The sequence below is a fragment of the Aotus nancymaae genome, unplaced genomic scaffold, assembly GCF_030222135.1.
Source record: "Aotus nancymaae isolate 86718 unplaced genomic scaffold, 86718_ANA_hifiasm-v0.15.2.pri h1tg000057l, whole genome shotgun sequence".
NCBI classification, from domain to species: domain Eukaryota; kingdom Metazoa; phylum Chordata; class Mammalia; order Primates; family Aotidae; genus Aotus; species Aotus nancymaae.
The window spans coordinates 72,626,037-72,644,482 of NW_026988471.1; the positions used below are offsets into that span (position 1 = coordinate 72,626,037).

The window sequence follows — 18,446 nt, forward strand, 5'->3', positions numbered from 1 at the left end:
ATAGGCGCTGAGGCCGCGGTCTGGCGTACGCTACCCGCGAGGAACCTTTGGCCAGTGCAAAGCCAGAAAACGGGCGTTGGGGCCAGCTTCCCACGCTCGCCCCGTTGCCACTGACTGTGTAATTGTGACACTGGGCAGCTTGACCTCTTAGCCTCTGTTCTCCCATGAGTAAATTGGCCTTAATAATAGGACCAACTCAATCGGGATGTTTGGATTAAATGAGATCGCTCACTTAAAGTGCTTTGGCACCAGCTTGTCCCACAATTGGCGTTCGATACACTTTTGCCTTTATTGCATTTCTTGGTCTGGCGTCCGGGTTTGGAGGAGGGTGGAATTAAGGTTAGTAGGTGATGCGAGACGAACAAAGGCCCTCTGTCCGCAAAAACAAAAGCACGACTGAAATGCGGCTACCCCTCTTTAATGAACACATCTCACTACAGCGCCTCTGAAACCCAGCCTCAGGCCCTTCTAGCCGCACCGACTCGGTGGTAGCAAACCATAGAGTAGCGGAAGTGGTCCGTTCTCTTCCTCTCCCGGCCCAAGCTTCTGGGTATTTCTATTGCGCGGAGCATTGTGGGTTGCTCGGCGACCGGGTCTCGGAGAAGAGGGAGAGTGGCAGGCCGGTGAATAAGCTTCCAAAATGATGGTGAGTGGCGTCTTGCGCATCCATCACCATCCACTGCCATCTGGTCGGTGGCCGGCGCCGCTCGGCCGGGGCCCGCTGTGTAGGACCCTCTTTTGCTTGCCGCCTCTGTCCTCGCCCAGATCCCCAGCTTAATGGGCGACTCCGGCCCGCCGCAGCCTGGCTTGGCTGGACCACGGCTCTGGAGCCGTTGGCGAGGGCTGCTTGGGGCTTTAGGGGAGTCTCTGGGCGGACCAGTTGGGGACTACAAGTCCCAGGGTGCTTCGGGCTCACGAACCCACGTCGGGGACCCCTTTTTTGAGCCCCGCATGACCGGGACTTGCGTGAAACGAGTGCAGGTCGGGCGTGCCTACGCGGTCGGCAGGCAGACTTGGAAGCTCGAGCTGCCTTGAGATTTGCGAGCCTTGAAGACGTGTGCTTCCTAGAATCGGCAGCGGCACACTGGGGACCTCATTGTGCCCGCCCAGGGACTCACTATGGTCACTTGCAGAGAAGCAGACGCCTCCCCTAGTACTTTTAATTCATTCACTCGCTCAGTCATTAAATAAACGCGTCTTTAGTGCCTACTGAATGTACCAGGCTCTAATGGTTGCCGGAGGTGTACCTCTCAGCCAGGAGAGCGGGAAGGGCAGATGGGGGACACTGTATCGGAGGTGCGAAGACCCAGGCTCGGACTCCGGTGATGTTATAAAGGCTTTTCTAGTTGGCCACCTAACTCTGGGTCTCGTTTTCTTAAAATTTGGGGTGAAGGAGTTGCTGTGAGTCTTGGAGCCACCTAAAGTACTCCCTGTAGCCCTGCTCCCCACTCCCCTCCTCTCCCTCTCTGGAGCTTCAGATACTTTCCGTGGGTCCCAAGCCTTCATGGTATCTCCTGGGTTGTTATTGAGCAGGATCAGCTTCCGAGGAGGTGTTTGATGGCAAAACCTTGACTGAGATACTTTCTGTGCACTTGACAGTTCATTTATTCATTTCGACCTATCCGACCCAATCTGCTGTTCTTTTCCTGCTTCCTCTTAGCTTCTTCCCCGTGTCCTGTTAGGGAGGCTGACTGACACCTTTTAGGTGTTATACCAAATGCCCTGTGAATCCCGCTTATACCCAAGGTAGAAGGAAATTGGCATTTAATTGTACTTCCTCTCCCCTTTGTGTCTCTAGCATTGCTCATTCTCGAAGTCGTCTTCATCTTCTGTGCAGAGGCAGCATAGTATAGCAGGTGAGAGTAAGGGCTCTGGAGCTACACTGAATGCCTAGGTTGTAACTTAGCTCTGCCACTTAGTAGCTGTGTGACTTTGAGCATGTTATTTAATTTCTTATTCTCAGTTTGTCAGTGTGCCTAGCAGATAGTAAGCACTCAGCAAATGTTAGCAGCAAGGTGGTGGTTTGCTTCCTTTCATCTCTGTAATGAGTCCATCCTGCTGCCAAGGCTTCCATGAGAGCTTTGGTTGACATTCACACAGCTGGGGATCAGAACCGCCATTCTCTGTGCCGTGATAAAACTTACCAAGGGGCTTTATATTACCACGCTTGGCTTTTCCCTGAACTGACCGCTCCTCTGTCAGATTGACGTGTTTCCCTGATGTATTGGCTCTTTATATCTCCTCCCTGTTTTTGGAATGTGAAACTTCTATCTCCAAGAGTCTTCCTGTATTCATTGTCCCCTGATGTCCTTCTGTGATCGAAAGAGAAGTGAAAAAGTCCCCTCCCCTCAGTCCTGTGAAGTTGGTACAACTTGTATAAAATGTATGTCCTTGCCTTTGTGGTGGTCAGCGCTGTGTGCCTCTGCATATACACACTTGTTCTTGTTTTGTAAACCATTAAGCTTAATAATGCTTAGTGAAAGTTTTAAAGTAGGATGAAGATGAAGATCATTAAGCTGAAATTCCTAAACCTTCTACTGGAGTCTGCTTTTGTTTCTTTTCTTTTTTTTTTCCCCTTCTCGCAAGACAGAGTCTTGCTCTATCGCCCAGGCCGAAGTGCAGTGGCATGATCTCTGCTCACTGCAACCTCTGCCTCCCGGGTTCAAGCGATTCTCCTGCCTCAGCCTCCCTAGTAGCTGGGATTACAGGTGTGCACTTGCACGCCTGGCTAATCTTTGTATTTTTAATAGAGACGGGGTTTCACCATGTCGGCCAGGCTGGTCTCGAACACCTGACCTTGTGATTCATCCACCTTGGCCTACCAAAGTGCTGTAATTACAGGCATGAGTCACCACGCCTGGACTTGTTTCTTATTTATTAGAGGAATAAAAAAAGGAGTGAGGTTGAAAGTAACTAAGGGACAGAAGCTGGACTTTCCATACAGTGCCTGCTGCTGGGGAACTGTTAGAAGAGAACCTATCCTGCCTGCCTTGGCTTGACTCAGTCCAGCTTTGCCACTTTTTCCACCCCATAGACACTTTCCTCTACCCAGCCTGCCATTTCTGCAGGGCCTACAAAGCATAGGGAACCTGGGGAATCTGCGGTCAGCTGCTTCCAAGCTCTTCTTGCTTTGTACTTAAGAACTCTGAGTAAATTTAGTGTTACTGTACTGCTAGTGCTTTTCCCCCGCAAAAGTCAAGAAGCCAGTGCTGTCAAGCACTTTCAAGTAGCAGTTGGATTTTCAGCCCCAAAAGCTGCTGAATATTGCTTCATGTGTGGCCAAATCTTGACACTCTTCAGATTAAGGTTATTCTGGTCCTTGTCTTTGGAAAGCTTATACTTAAGATAGATGGTGATACAAAAGTTGTGAGCAAGGGGAAATGAAGAGAAAGTTATAGGATTCCCTGTTTGGATGTCCCTGTTTTTGCTGTAGAGAAAACTTCTTAGAAGAATTGAGCTCTGAGGAATTGCTGGCCTGGTGGTAAGAAAGTGGTTTTGGTGTAAGATGGCAGAGTGGCTATTTTAAATGCGGGTACACTTTGCAGGTTGAGGTGAGAAGTGTACAAAAGCATTGGATAAGTTAACCTGTTACGGAGGTGAAAGAACCTGTTGAAGGTGATAGGAAGTGGTTAAGACTCACGCTGCTTTTTGATTTAAAGTGTAAGACTTCATCCATGGCAGGGGTGGACCAGAGAGGACTTGGGGCTGCCATAAGGAATGATTTAGCAGGACTGGGAGATGGTGGGGCCTTTCAGGACATACATCTTTCCCTTGCAGAAGGTGCCAGGGACTGGGCTAGCTGAAGGACCAGAAAGAATGCTGGAAGTATAGAGAAGCCATTTCTTGCTACCAGAGCTGGTACATGCCAGCAAAAGGAAGGAATTTTTTCTTCAGTTGATGTCTGACCCCAAATGTACAGGTTTACATGACAAGCATTCTTTTTTTCTTTTTGGAGACAGAGTCTCACTCTGTCACCAGGCGCCAGGCTGGAGTGCAATGGTGTGATCTTGGCTCGCTGCAACCTCCGCCTCCCAGGTTCAAGCAATTCTCCTGCCTCAGCCTCCTGAGTAGCTGGAACTACAGGTGCGCCTCACCACGCCCAGCTAATTTTTTGTGTTTTTTAGTAGAGATGGGGTTTCACCATGTTGGCCTGGATGGTCTCCATCTCTTGACCTTGTGATCCGCCTGCCTCGGCCTCCCAAAGTGCTGGAATTACAGGCGTGAGCCACTGCGCCTGGCCAAGGACAAGCATTCTTTTTTAAATTAAAAAATAAAATGAGTAATGTATGATTATTTGACAAGCATTTTAAAAAATTTAATCAGGGCCCGGCGTGGTGCCTCATGCCTGTAATCTTAGTGCTTTAGGAGTCTGAGACAGGGGGATTGTTTGAGGCCAGACCAGCCTGGGCAACATGGTGAGACCCCCATCTCTACAAAAATAAAAAAAAATAGCCATGTGTGGTAGCACATGCCTTGGGGCCCAGCTCCTTAGGAGGCTTGAGCTTATTGGAAGCTATGATCTCACCACTGCACTCCAGTGTGGGTGGTAGAGCAAGACCCTGTCTCTTAGAAATATAAAAAATATATAATGATTAATTTGCAGTAGCTTTGAAGGTCTCTATAAACAAACAAAATATATGTGTGTGTGTTTGTGTGTGTATGTGTGTGTATATGTGTATATCTATATCTATATCTATATATATAAAATGAATGATAAATTTCCCCCACTCTCTTATTCCATAGAGTTTATTGGATATCTTTCATTTTCTTTTTGTAGAGACAGGGTGTTGCCATGTTCCCCAGGCTGGTCTTGAACTCCATGAGCTCCAGTGATCCTCTTTTTTTTTTACAGTCGTTTTTGTTCTTATGTGAATCACAGTAAGCCATTCCTCTGCTGAAAGCTTCCCAGGGCTTTCCTTTGTAGGAATGAAATCTGAACTCCTCACCAAGTGTGTCTACAAGTGTGTATGTGATCTGGTTCCAGCCTACCTCTTCAGCTTTATTCCAGTCTTCCTCTTGCTTTCTACCCTCCAGCTGCACTGGCTAAAAGAGTTGAGCTTTTTAAGGAATTGACCAGCTAATAAGGGATCAGCCTCATGGGTGGTTAGTCTTTGGCAGGAATTCCTCACTCCTCATTGTTAGACTGGGACAGCCCTGTGCTTTCCTGTGCCTTTCTTGGCCAGACATTTCATGTACCTCTAAGGACTAGGCAATGGCTTTCAAACTTTTTATTGCATTCCACAGTAAGAAATAAATTTTTATAGTCTAGCAACAAATTTAATAACACAATAAAAGTTTTGAAATAGTATTTATCCTTACTACATTCTGTGTCACACGCAAAATTAGAATCACATGAGAAGACTGGATATAGTTAGTGGACTCATCTCTGAAGGCTCAGATTTGAATGCAGAGAGAAAGTACCCTGATTTGCTAAGCTGAGAAATTACTCTGTGCGAATAATGGTCACTGGAGCAAAGATATCTGACCAGACCCTTTAAAACAAGCAAGTATCCCTGTTTCTCAGATTTTCTAAAGCAGGTCTGCTAATGAAGCCCTTACAGGGATAGGAATGTTCTGGAGACCAATGCAATATAGAAAGAGAAAAACTTCTTTGGGATATCTGATTGGAAAGTAGTCACACAGAAGCTTTATTGAGCTAGCATGAGAGATGGAAACGTTGTATGAATTAGATTTGCCATTATTTTTCAAAACAAGGCGAAGGTGCTGTTTGTTTCTCTGCCTGTTTTCCTGCACTCCAGCTGAACATTACTGACTGCCTAGGCATCTCTAGGACAACACCTCAAGCTCTTGGCATCTTGCATTTTGCATCAGTGCCCCATCTGCTTCTCTAAGATTGAGCTGTAACACAGACAAGTGGATGTTTTGCTGTGAGATGAACACTTAGCAGGGTCTGCCTCTTCCTCCTGAGTTGTGACCTAATTGCTCAGCACAGGGAGTGAGGTCAGAAGTTGAAAAGGCCATGGTCATTTAGCTGGGCATTAGAGAACTCATGATTTGTTCTTTCAGACTAGGGCAGTGCTTCTCAAACTATTTTCCTGTCTAGCATACCTGCAGTGTATGCTAAATTTGATAGTGTCTCTGGAGGTAGAGGCTGGTGGGGGAATGCATGTGGTAGACAGTTGGGGGAATGGGTTTAAAAAGACCTCTAGATAATTCTGTTAAGGGAGAGATGGGAGAATTTTCCTCTTCCCCCTGCCAGTCTCATTATAATAGATGAGTATTAAAAGCAGTTAATTTCTCTTTCTTTTCTAGCCCACACCAGTTATCCTGTTGAAAGAGGGGACTGATAGCTCCCAAGGCATCCCCCAGCTTGTGAGTAACATCAGTGCCTGCCAGGTGATTGCTGAGGCTGTAAGAACCACCTTGGGTCCTCGTGGCATGGACAAGCTTATTGTGGATGGCAGAGGTAAGTCTACAGAGTTCCTCAGGCTTATGTGCAGGAGAGGAGGCTCCTGCGGCGTATTTGGGACTAGTATAGCTTGGCATCAGAAATCCCACTGCTTTTAAGATCATTGAAAGATGACTCACTCTGAAGCAGTTCCATTTCTTATATTGTTTTGACTGCTGAGCCTGTGTGGGAATATATGAGAGAACCTAGGCTCAGGAGCCTGTTGCCTTATAGGGAGACATGGCCTAGTAACATGAAATAGAACCATCTGGAGGTTCTTATGGTCACTTCCATTGTTATCAAGACAAGAAAATTCTTCTTTATACCTTGGTATATTAATTGATGTGTGAGAGTATCAACTGTGGTAAGAATGTATGGTTACTTTTATTTAAAAAATATTTTCTGTATCCAGTTGAGCTGTATTGCTCTTCAAGGAAAATTGGGAGTCTATGGTCTTCAAAAGCTTGTGATTTTAGACCTTTTGTTTTTTTTTTTTTTTTGAGACGGAATTTTGCTCTTGTTACCCAGGCTGGAGTGCAATGGCGCAATCTCGGCTCACCACACCCTCCATCTCCTGGATTCAAGCAATTATCCTGCCTCAGCCTCCTGAGTAGCTGGGACTACAGGCGTGCGCCACCATGCCCAGCTAATTTTTGTATTTTTAGTAGAGACGGGGTTTCACCATGTTGATCAGGATGGTCTCGATCTCTTGACCTCGTGATCTACCTATCTCGGCCTCTCAAAGTGCTGGGATTATAGGCGTGAGCCACCGCGCCTGGCCCAATTTTAGACCTTTTGTGTACAGAGCTAATTCTGTATAAAAAGACCAGATTGGTATCCTTTCCCTTAAGCCCTGCTGTGATCCCCTCTGCCCCATCCCAGTAAAGTGTACATGGGCTCTAGGTTCAACTAGAAGACAGCATTTAAGAAAGGGGCTTTACATTTGTGTTTGTTTCTTTTAAGGCAAAGCAACAATTTCTAATGATGGGGCCACAATTCTGAAACTTCTTGATGTTGTCCATCCTGCAGCAAAGACTTTGGTGGACATTGCCAAATCCCAAGATGCTGAGGTAGGAAAATAGTCATGTGTTTAAATGGAGGTTGAAACACATGCTTGCTCCTTAGTTCTCCTCTCTTAAATTTTTATTTTATTACATATATAAAATTTTAATTTTATAAGTAATACATGCTTATAAAAGTATTTAGAATTAATAGTCTTTTAAAATTCATACTGTTTCATTACATCTAGCTTTTCATATCCATTAATACATTGGTCAGTGGCAACAGTCTTTAAATACAAGTCTACTGCCTGAGATCTTTTTTTTTTTTTTGAGACGGAGTTTCGCTCTTGTTACCCAGGCTGGAGTGCAATGGCGCGATCTCGGCTCACCGCAACCTCCGCCTCCTGGGTTCAGGCAATTCTCCTGCCTCAGCCTCCTGAGTAGCTGGGATTACAGGCATGTGCCACCATGCCCAGCTAATTTTTTGTATTTAGTAGAGACGGGGTTTCACCATGTTGACCAAGATGGTCTCGATCTGTTGACCTCATGATCCACCCGCCTCAGCCTCCCAAAGTGTTGGGATTACAGGCTTGAGCCACCGCGCCCAGCCTGCCTGAGATCTTAACAGCTTGTGTACTGTCATTTGTGTGAGTTGCTAGGTTAAATAGTTTGACCTCTCATCTGTTATAAAAATGGGGCTGTTAACTAAGGCTTCCAATCTGCCTTTTGTTTAAGAGATAGGGTCTTACTATGTTGCTCAGGTTGGCCTTGAACTCTTGGGCTCAAGCCTCTTCTTGCCTCAGCTTCCTTAGTCATTGGAACTACCGGCATTCCCCACCACACCAGGCTTTTTATTTTTAACTGATGGTAAAATATATGTAAAATTTATCCTTATAATGATTTTTAAGTGTAAAATTCATGGCATTAGCCAATCTGTCTTTTAAAAATAAAACACTGGAGTATTAATAAATGTGTTGACAGGCAGGTTTTGTATTTTAGAGTACTGCAAAATATGTATACTACAGATATATCCTGAAGTTATATTAAAAGGTTTATTAGGACCCACTAGCCTATAAAACAGGATAGCATATATAAAAAGTGAGAAGAGTCTGGATTTGATTTGTTTTTGTCTTCAACAAGGGAATGATGCCTTTTTGTCCAGAAATCTGGCTGCTTAAACCCTTCTCTACAGGAACCTTTTTTTGCTCCTTGAGACTGTCTTACCTTACACAGTGAACATAATACGTGGAGTTAAAAATAAATTTCTGTGCTGAGCATCGTGACTCATGCCTGTATCTCATCACTTTAGGAGGCCAAGGTAGGAGGATTGCTTTAGTCCAGAAGTTCAAGATCAGCCTGGGCAATACAGCAAGACCCAATCTCTACCAAAATAAATTTCTTCCAGTTTAGAGGTTATCCAATTTTCTTGAAAGTTTTCACCCTCATTAAATAGGATTTGGATCCCATCACAGCAAAACACCATCTAAAAAAGATTAGCAAACTAGTAATCTGCTTATTCCTAATAGGTTTTTTTTTTTGAGAGGGGGTTTCATTCTTGTCACCCAGGCTGTAGTACAATAGCGTCATCTCAGTTCACTGCAGTCTCCTCTGCCTCTTGGGTTCAAGTAATTCTCCTGCTTCCACCTCCCGAGTAGCTGAGATTACAGGCGCCTGCCACCACGCCTGGCTAATTTCTGTATTTTTAGTAGAGTTGGGATTTCATCACATTGGCCAGGCTGGCCTCGAACACCTGACCTCAGACCTCCCAAAGTGCTGGGATTACAGGCATGAGCCACCGCATCTGGCCTTCTAATACTTTTTGAAATATAAAGAGCTTTGGCTGATCCTACGAGGTTTGTTTTAGTGCAATTTGGCTGAAAATTACCTTTTTTTAAACTGGCCAGATGTAGCTCACACCTATAACCCTAGCACTTTAATAAGAGGCCAGGGTGGGAGGATTGCTTGAGGCCAGGAGTTTAAGACCAGTCTAGACAACATAGTAAGACTCTGTCTCTATTTAAAAAAAAAGAAAGAAAAGAAACTCCTGCAGTACCTTTTGCTCCTTTTTTTTTTTTGGAGACAGAGTCTCTGTTGCCCAGGCTGGAGTGCTGTGGCGTGTGGTGTGATATTGGCTCACTGCAACCTCCGCCTCCCGGGTTCAAGTGATTCTTCTGCTTCAGCCTCCCGAGTAGCTGGGATTGCAGGTGCCTGCCACCATGCCCAGCTATTTTTTTTTTTTTTTTAATTTTTAGTAGAGGTGGGGGTTTCACCATGTTGTCCAGGCTGGTCTTGGACTTCTGATCTCAGATGATCCGCCTGCCTCAGCCTCCCAAAGTGCTGGGATTACAGGCATTAGCCACTGCTCCAGCCACTTTTTGCTTCTTTTTTTTTCAGACAGAGTCTCGCCTGTTGCCCAGGCTGGAGTGCAATGGCACGATACTAGCTCAATGCAACCTCTATCTCCTGGGTTCAAGCGATTCTCCTGCCTCAGCCTCCCAAATAGCTGGGATTACAGGTGTGTGCCACCATGCCTGGCTAATTTTTTGTATCTTTAGTAGAGATGGGGTTTCACAATGTTGACAAGGCTGGTCTCAAACTCCTGACCTCTTGATCCACCCACCTTGACCTCCCAAAGTTCTGGGATTACAGGCGTGAGCCACTGTGCCTGGCCTCACTTTTTACTGCTGCTTTTTTTTTTTTTTTTTTTGAGACAGGGTTTCACCATGTTGGCCAGGCTGGTCTTAAACGCCTGACCTCAGGTGATCCGCCCGCCTCGGCCTCCCAAAGTGCTGGGATTACAGGCATGAGCCACCTCGCCCAGCCACTTTTTAATTCTTAAAGAATGTTTATCTCATGCTTCTTGGTACCATGATTATTTTGTAAACATTGTATTATAAGCATGACAAGGACTGTCTTATTCATCACAATGCCTTGTACATAACAGGTAAGTTCTCATTTAATTAATTTGTCTCATTTTATACCCTGAAAAAATTTGATTGTCCATATCAGCCCTCTTTAGAGAATGGGGCTTTCTGGGGAATTAATTTTGTAGCCCAGGACTATTTGATGTGATGAGTATCTAACTACCATTACCTTCTTTCTACTTGTTGCAAAAACCTGTGCTTCCAGAAAAAGCTTGACATCCATTTAAACAATACTCAATTTAAATGGGTAGCATACCTGAAAATGGAGTTTCAGGGCTTTATTCCTTGAACATCAGGAAACGTGTTTTTCCTGTCATTATCTTCCAGGTGGGTGATGGCACCACCTCAGTGACCTTGCTGGCTGCAGAGTTTCTGAAGCAGGTGAAACCGTATGTGGAGGAAGGTTTACACCCCCAGATCATCATTCGAGCTTTCCGCACAGCCACCCAGCTGGTATGGCTGTACTCTTTCCTGGAGTGTGGAGGGACTGGGGAACAGGGTATTTTAGACATTTTCTGATGTCTCCTTAGTAATCTCAGTTCTACCATTCTGTAGCTATTTGATGAGTTGTATTACTTAACCTCATTAAGCCTCAGGTTAGAGTTAGCCTGGTAGACTATGATGTTTCTTAGTAAGTAAGGTCTAGTTTTTGTTTTTGTCAAGTACCTCATGGTGCATATTGAGCCTAGCTATTATTTGTCCTCTAACCGTCATTTGTGATCTGGGGCAAATTATTTACTCTCTCTAGGCCTTACTTTCTCTCATTGCTATCTCTATTTTGAGTGGTGACCTTAAAATGAAATAATATATGAGGAGTATTTTGGAAAAGATAAAAAGTTTATATATTTGTATGTGTATTTTATATGTAACTAATATATAAAGTGCTAGAATTTTTCATAGGTATTTTTAGTAAACTAGGTTTGGCTTAATCTTGTGTCACAGCTGTTTCCACTCATTTGTTATAGTGTGTTAACTGCAGACCCGGAGTGAAATCTTGGAAGCACCCTGATTCTTCAGAACTATATACCCACTCAACATTTCTGACTTTTGGAATTTTCTGAACTATAGAGGTTTACATTTTTCTGAGCAGTTACAAGACCTAGAAGTGTTGTTTCAGCTGTAGAGTAGAAATGCTTAGGATTTGGGAGTAAGTAGACTCAGGACTAATGAGAGATTGGGGTTCACTTCAGCAGTTTGTCTTTAGCATGAAAGACTCATTCACCTTTTGTTCTTGGCAGGCAGTTAACAAGATCAAAGAGATTGCTGTGACTGTGAAGAAGGCAGATAAAGTGTAAGTCTGTAGTGGGCATTTTTTTTTTTAAAGAGACAAGTCTCTTATTGCCCAGGCTGGTCTTGAACTCCTGGGCTCAAGTGATCTCCTACCTCCACCTCCTAAAGTGCTTGGATTACAGGTATGAGCCACCGCACCAGGCCTTTGTCAGAACCTTGACTGACTTCCTGTGGCCAAATTGGATGCAGAAGCATGCTGCAATCCCAATATGTGCCTGGGGCTATTTGGCTCATGCCAGACCCTTGGCTGTGCCTCAGCCTGCAGAGCACAAAAGAAGCTGTCGACGGTAGTTTAAAAGCTGACATATATGAGATCTTTGACTGAAGTCACCATCTGTCACTAATAATCTGCCCTAAAGATACAGAAGGTGAAGTTGGAGGGGGCTGAGTTTAGAGACTGGAAGGGAACTACCTCCACATTGTAATATAATCAGATAAGAGGGGTTAGGTTTTCAAGACCTGATGCAGATTCTGCCCTTGTGTCCCAGGGAGCAGAGGAAGCTGCTGGAGAAGTGTGCCATGACTGCTCTGAGCTCCAAGCTGATCTCCCAGCAGAAAGCCTTCTTTGCTAAGATGGTGGTGGATGCAGTGATGATGCTTGATGATTTGCTGCAGCTTAAAATGATTGGAATCAAGAAGGTACAGGGTGGAGCCCTTGAGGTAAGCCTGCTGTGGCCTTCCTAGACAGTTCTTGCTTTCATATTGACCCTTCAGGCAGCTTCATATGGCGGAAGGGTACTTATTACAGGAGTAAAGAGAATGCATGTTAGGCAGGAAGTTAGACTTACATTGTACTTCCCATACTGCCATTACAGGCTGCGACTGTAGATAAACTTGGTAACCTGTGTGGATATTATTTGTTAGCAGAATAGAAAATGGGACTGATGATTTTCAGAATCCCAGGTTCTCTTTGTCAGTGGGTGGTGGGGAGGTAGGTAGTACGACGAGCTCAAGTAAATTATCAATGACCTCCCAATTAATACAACTGTGAGGGATTTTTCAGTTCACTGTTTTCTCCTAAGTGATATTGTTAAGCTCTCCCTTCTTTCATTCATCTTGAATAGATATACATATTTCAAACTGTGAAGGGGCCTAAAGTTAAAAAGTGTTTCATGAACTACCCCTGCCCCATATGCAGCCACTGCTAGTTTGTGTGTATCTTTGTGTGTAAACTGCTTTAGTAGCAATTTTTTATTTTCTCTTGGGCCTTCCTGCTTCCATAAATGCTTGAGATTAGATTGGCATCCACTAAACTAGAAATCAGAACTAATAATCTCATCTGGCAAGAAAGCCAGGGACTCTAACCCACACTTGTGTTTTCCCCAGATTGTCCTACATTCGTTAAATACATACGTGGAGGTGTGCAGGAGGAGACTTGAGATTTGGGAGTTGGGGCATAGAATAGAGAGGGTAGCATCGCACTGCTTATACCATATTCGTAAACAGCTGGCTCCTCTTCTGGCACGTTTATGTAAACACGTATAGCATTATCCATTGGCTAGTGCTGCAGACGCCAGTTTTGGAGGATAGCCCAGTAGGCCTTTACCATGTTTTGCCTCTGCTAACCAGATGATTTTCCTTATATTAAAAGGATACCTAAAATAATATGTTGTTTTTTTTTAATTGATTTGTCTCAGATTTTATGATAACAAAGACTTTGTTACAACAATGAAATAAAGACATGATTAACTCGGGTTCACAGGAATGGATAAGCACTATCCAGCAAACAACTAGCTTGATTTGATTTCATGTTAATACCAAACTGTTAAATTGTTTGTTTTTCTAAAACAGGATTCTCAGCTGGTAGCTGGTGTTGCATTCAAGAAGACTTTCTCTTATGCTGGGTTTGAAATGCAACCCAAAAAGTACCACGATCCGAAGATTGCTCTTTTGAATGTTGAGCTTGAGTTGAAAGCTGAGAAAGATAATGCTGAGATAAGAGTCCACACAGTTGAGGTAGGTCGGCCCACCAGTTGGTGGGGGCATGGAAATGGGCAGCTTTCTGAGCTGGAGCCCTGGGTCTTCATGGCTGGTATGGGTCCCTTTCTCTTCTTGCACCCCTGAATATTGATGTCTAAATACTAGGCCCACTTCTTTCCATACTCTGTGTTCTCCCTGAGTGATCTTGACCTGAGGAAATTTGGATAGGAAAGACCTGTTGAAATATGCTCTGGCCCTGAGGAGGGGGTTGGCAGGGCCTCTCTAGCTACATAGCCTGCCGCTATTTTGGTTCCTCTTGTTTGCACAGGTGTGAGTTCCTCCTCTTCTAGACTAGACCTCATGCTGCAGAGACAGGTGTGCTCTCATTGTTGCTGTTACCCAGGCTACTTCTGGATGTAGCCATGTCACCCACCTTTGAGCAGTTCTTGGGGAAGAAATCTTTTTTTTTTTTTCCTTTGAGATAGAGTCTGTCTTTGTTGCCCAGGCTGGAGTGCAGTGGTGTGATCTCAGCTCACTGCATCCTCCGCCTCCTAGGTTCAAGCGATTCTCCTGCCTCAGCCTTCTGGGTAGCTGGGATTACAGGCATGTGCCGCTATGGCCAGCTAAATTTTTTTTGTATTTTTAGTAGAGTTGGGGTTTCATCATCTTGGTCAGGCTGGTCTTGAACTACTGACCTCAGGTGATCCCCCATCTTGGCCTCCCAAAGTTCTGTGATGGCAGTCATGAGTCACTGTGCCCAGCCAAAGGGCTCTTAACTGTTGGGAACTCCATGAGTGCAGCACCTTAGAAGAGGCTAGAACTCAGCCAGGTTAAACTGTTTCTCACATCTTGACAGCACCAGCTCTGGTTCTCAGCCTTGGGGTTACTTTCTGCTTTTGTGTTAGGGAGTTTCAGGTGATTCCTAAGTCATCTCACAGGGTCCTTGTTTGCTTGGACTGAGGAGTGGCTATTCTGTTTATCCCTGTTAATTCCCAGATAAATCAGGATGTTTTATTTGCAGGGGGAAGATGGGTATATTTTACCTGACCATGTATGTCAACTTTCACCCCAAAGCATTCTCATCCTTTTCTGGGTCTCCAGGATTATCAGGCGATTGTTGATGCTGAATGGAACATTCTCTATGACAAGTTAGAGAAGATCTATCATTCTGGAGCCAAAGTTGTCTTGTCCAAACTCCCCATTGGGGATGTGGCCACCCAGTATTTTGCTGACAGGGACATGTTCTGTGCTGGCCGAGTACCTGAGGAGGATCTGAAGAGGACAATGATGGTAACCAGATTTTCACAGCCTGCTTCTTGGCCTTTGTGGCCCTGAAGGGTTTTTACTGACCCTTGGTATAAAAGAATGCACTATTAGGTTGGCATGTGAATTGAGCCCTGTTTTCTTTTAAGTCTCTTTTTTCTAGGAAGCACTCCATTTCCATGTGTGTGTGCCCAGTAGCACAAACTGCTTTAGTCTAACCAAAACAAGTCCAGAAATCTGGTTTGTGAGAGAACCTAGCAGTAGTGCTATGATTAGCTGGAGAAGCTCAAATATTGATATTTCCAGCCGAATTTCTTCCCTTTCATAAGCATCACACAAAAGATACTTTTAGATTTAAAGTACTGCTCCTGAGTTCAATTGCTGGACCAAAAGTCACCCTAGTTTAGGGGTGGGAGTATAAGCTGAATCGAAGTGGTCCCTATCTCCTTTTAACTTGTCCCGTTTGATGTGTTTTAGTTCTATTTTGTTTTTTCCTCTTTCAGAGAGAGGGAAGGGTTGCCTGGAAGTCAAGGGAAAGGGTGGGTTATCCAGTGCAGAGGCTCTGGGGGCATGCATGGGAATTGGCTCTGAGACAAGGTGGCAGGAAGCTGCCTGGCCTTGGGAACCTTCACTGCTAGATCTTGCCTTCTTTGCTCCCTAGGCCTGTGGAGGCTCAATCCAGACCAGTGTGAATGCTCTGTCAACAGATGTGCTGGGTCGATGCCAGGTGTTTGAAGAAACCCAGATTGGAGGCGAGAGGTGAGTCATGGGCCCAGGCTGAGCTCACAAACCTGCCTGAGTCTGACCTTCTGCCATCTTTCAGCTGTGATATACAGCTTGTACCGTTCTTTTTACAAAGTCTCACCTTTGGGTCATAAAGAGCTCAGATATATATAACATTACAGGAAGGTCTAAAGTTTCAACTCTGCAATCCTTTATGCCCTAGTAGTACAGCTGCAGACCTTTCCAAGAAAATGTCTATAAGGTTGGGATTGGGCAGTCTGAGTGAAAAATGTCAGAGCAGCTGCTGAGTGTTAGGAGGGCTGGCAGTGAGGACAGTACAGCAGGATGGTGGCAGACGAGTTCATGTGTGCACTGTTTAATCCTGGGCATAGGTACAATTTTTTTACTGGCTGCCCCAAGGCCAAGACATGCACCTTCATCCTCCGTGGCGGTGCTGAGCAGTTTATGGAGGAGACAGAGCGGTCCCTGCATGATGCCATCATGATCGTCAGGAGAGCCATTAAGGTACTGGGCTGGTGGCCTCCTGCCTTCACAGCCTACCCTATCCTATCTCCTTAGCTGATCAGACCTTGGATTTCTGTGGTGATTCCTTCTCTATAAAACCTGCCCTTTCCTGGGTGGTGTGGTGAGCCCTGATTTGCCCCACAAATGGTAGAGAAACTGAGCCTCAGTTTCTCAAAAAGTAGGTCATCCTGCCTTGAAAGCTAAGACTTGTTCTTTTAGCCAGGCATGGTGGCTCACACCTGTAATTCTAGCACTTTAGGAGGCGGAGGTGGGAGGGTCTGGAGGCCAAGAGTTTGACACCAGCCTTAGCAACATAGTGAGACCCTGTCTCTACAAAAAAAAAAAAAAAAAAAATCAGCCAGGCATGGTGGCATGTGCCTGTAGTCAGTCCCAGCTACTTGGGAGGCTGAGGTGGAAGGATCCTTTGAGCCCAGGAGTTGGAGGCTACATTGAGTTGTGATCACACCACTGCACCCTAGCCTGGGCAACGGAATAAGCAGAAGAAAAAGACTTGTTTTTGTTAGCAAACTGTGGAGCTAATGTAGTCAGATACTCTTGTGATTGTTCCAGTGTCCTTGGGCTGCAGATGACCTTGAAAATAGAAACCGTAAGGCTCAGGCTGGGATATTCCAGAGAGGGGCCATGTCTGGGCTTCTGGGGTTTAGGATGGAGGAAGGAATGAAGAACCACTCTTTCTGGGCTAAAGGGACCTGCTGAGTGGCTCAGTATGGAAGCCTGAACCAGGGGCTCTCTTACATTGAGAGGTGGTCTGATCTCTGCAGAATGATTCAGTGGTGGCTGGTGGTGGGGCCATTGAGATGGAGCTCTCCAAGTACCTGCGGGATTACTCAAGGACCATTCCTGGAAAACAGCAGCTGTTGATTGGGGCGTATGCCAAGGCTTTGGAGATTATCCCACGCCAGCTGTGTGACAATGCCGGCTTTGATGCCACAAACATTCTCAACAAGCTACGGGCTCGGCATGCCCAGGTGGGTTCTTTCTCTCCCCAGGGTTCAGTGTTTGGGTTGGTGGGGCTAGATTCTGAATGTGAACTGTGCTTACTTAAGCTGTGCATGCTTGGCCCAGGAGATAGGCTGCAACTCCACCCAGCCTGTCTGCCTGACCAACTGCCTTCTCTGAGGGCAGAGGGAAAGCCATGGTGCCAGCGCTGGAGATCCAGGGTTTCTTCATTGCTTCTGCCAAGAGTATGATTGCTCCTCATGGAACCACAGGAGGAACCCTGCAGGCACCTTCCTGGAAGCATGCACTGACCACAGGGAGTGGGCTTATCAGTGTGGTGGTGAAGCTTTCCAGAGCCTTGCTGACCTGTGGCCTTGCTGGGGCTTCACCACTAAGTGTGACCCTGGACTAGTTACTTCAACCTTTCTGAGAGTTTAACTTCTCCATTTATTAAATAGATAGGTTTGTTAAGTGCTCAGCACCTAGCGAATGACCCTGCTTCTGGCTTGTATTAGGACTTTTGCTTGAAGTCACTTTACCTCTGTGTCTCCCTTTCTTCATCTATAAAATTGGGCTTAATTGAAGCAGTGAGATGAGAGATTTCATAGTAGTTTTGTTATTCTCGTTTATCTTGAGATCTCATTGTTTGATATGTGTATAGTCCTCAGGTGACCTGAGGATGGGGCCACCCCAAAACACAACAGCTTGCCTGGGAGGAGATCCCAGAGGTCTGATGTGGTATGTCCAGGGTTAAAGGGAGGAGTTGGCAGGAGTAGGGGTGTCCCCAGGTTCCTGACATGCTGCCACAGGAAGATGCAGTACTCTTCGGGGAAATGCCACCAAGTTCAGACAATCTGAGGGTTCCTAGCAGTGTCTTTTGGAGTACCAGTTTACAAGAGGAAAGTTGAGTGCAGTTCCATATTACTTCCTTTCTTTTCTACTCTTTCAGGGAGGCACATGGTATGGGGTAGATATCAACAACGAGGACATTGCTGACAACTTTGAGGCTTTCGTGTGGGAGCCAGCTATGGTGCGGATCAATGCCCTGACAGCAGCCTCTGAGGCTGCGTGCCTGATCGTGTCTGTAGATGAAACCATCAAGAACCCTCGCTCGACTGTGGATGCTCCCCCAGCAGCTGGCCGGGGCCGTGGTCGTGGCCGCCCCCACTGAGAGGCATCTCACTCATCACATGACTGGCTGGCTGCTGGGTGCACTTACTCTCCTTGGTTTGGTTACATGATTTTGCAATGAAGGGGTAGTAATTGGCCCACTCTCTTCTCACTGGAGGCTATTTAAATAAAATGTCAGACTTAGGATTAACTTTGTAAATTATTTTGGCACAGTACTTATAAGTGTCTGGCTGTAGCTCAGAATTTTAGCTTTGCATGCACTTGTCCAGCAGGGAGACAAGAGCATCCTGGGGTGAGCTG

General features: G+C 45.5%; 1 protein-coding gene across 2 annotated transcripts; it reads left to right on the forward strand.

The window, feature by feature from the left end:
- The first annotated feature begins 536 nt into the window (after positions 1-536).
- On the forward strand, positions 537-18,332 carry CCT7 (chaperonin containing TCP1 subunit 7). Of its 2 annotated transcripts, XM_021670737.2 has the most exons (13): positions 567-646; positions 1,799-1,856; positions 6,274-6,427; positions 7,373-7,479; positions 10,662-10,787; positions 11,573-11,625; positions 12,113-12,284; positions 13,416-13,580; positions 14,646-14,834; positions 15,469-15,566; positions 15,923-16,055; positions 16,838-17,044; positions 17,965-18,332. In XM_021670737.2, the coding sequence occupies exons 3-13, from the start codon at positions 6,400-6,402 to the stop codon at positions 18,184-18,186; spliced, it is 1,500 nt and encodes a 499-aa protein (XP_021526412.1). In that variant the 5' UTR covers positions 567-646; positions 1,799-1,856; positions 6,274-6,399; the 3' UTR covers positions 18,187-18,332. The 2 variants fall into 2 exon arrangements, with proteins under 2 accessions (XP_012331067.1, XP_021526412.1); XM_012475644.2 differs by lacking the exon at positions 1,799-1,856 and having other exon boundaries at positions 537-646.
- The last annotated feature ends 114 nt before the right edge of the window (positions 18,333-18,446 follow it).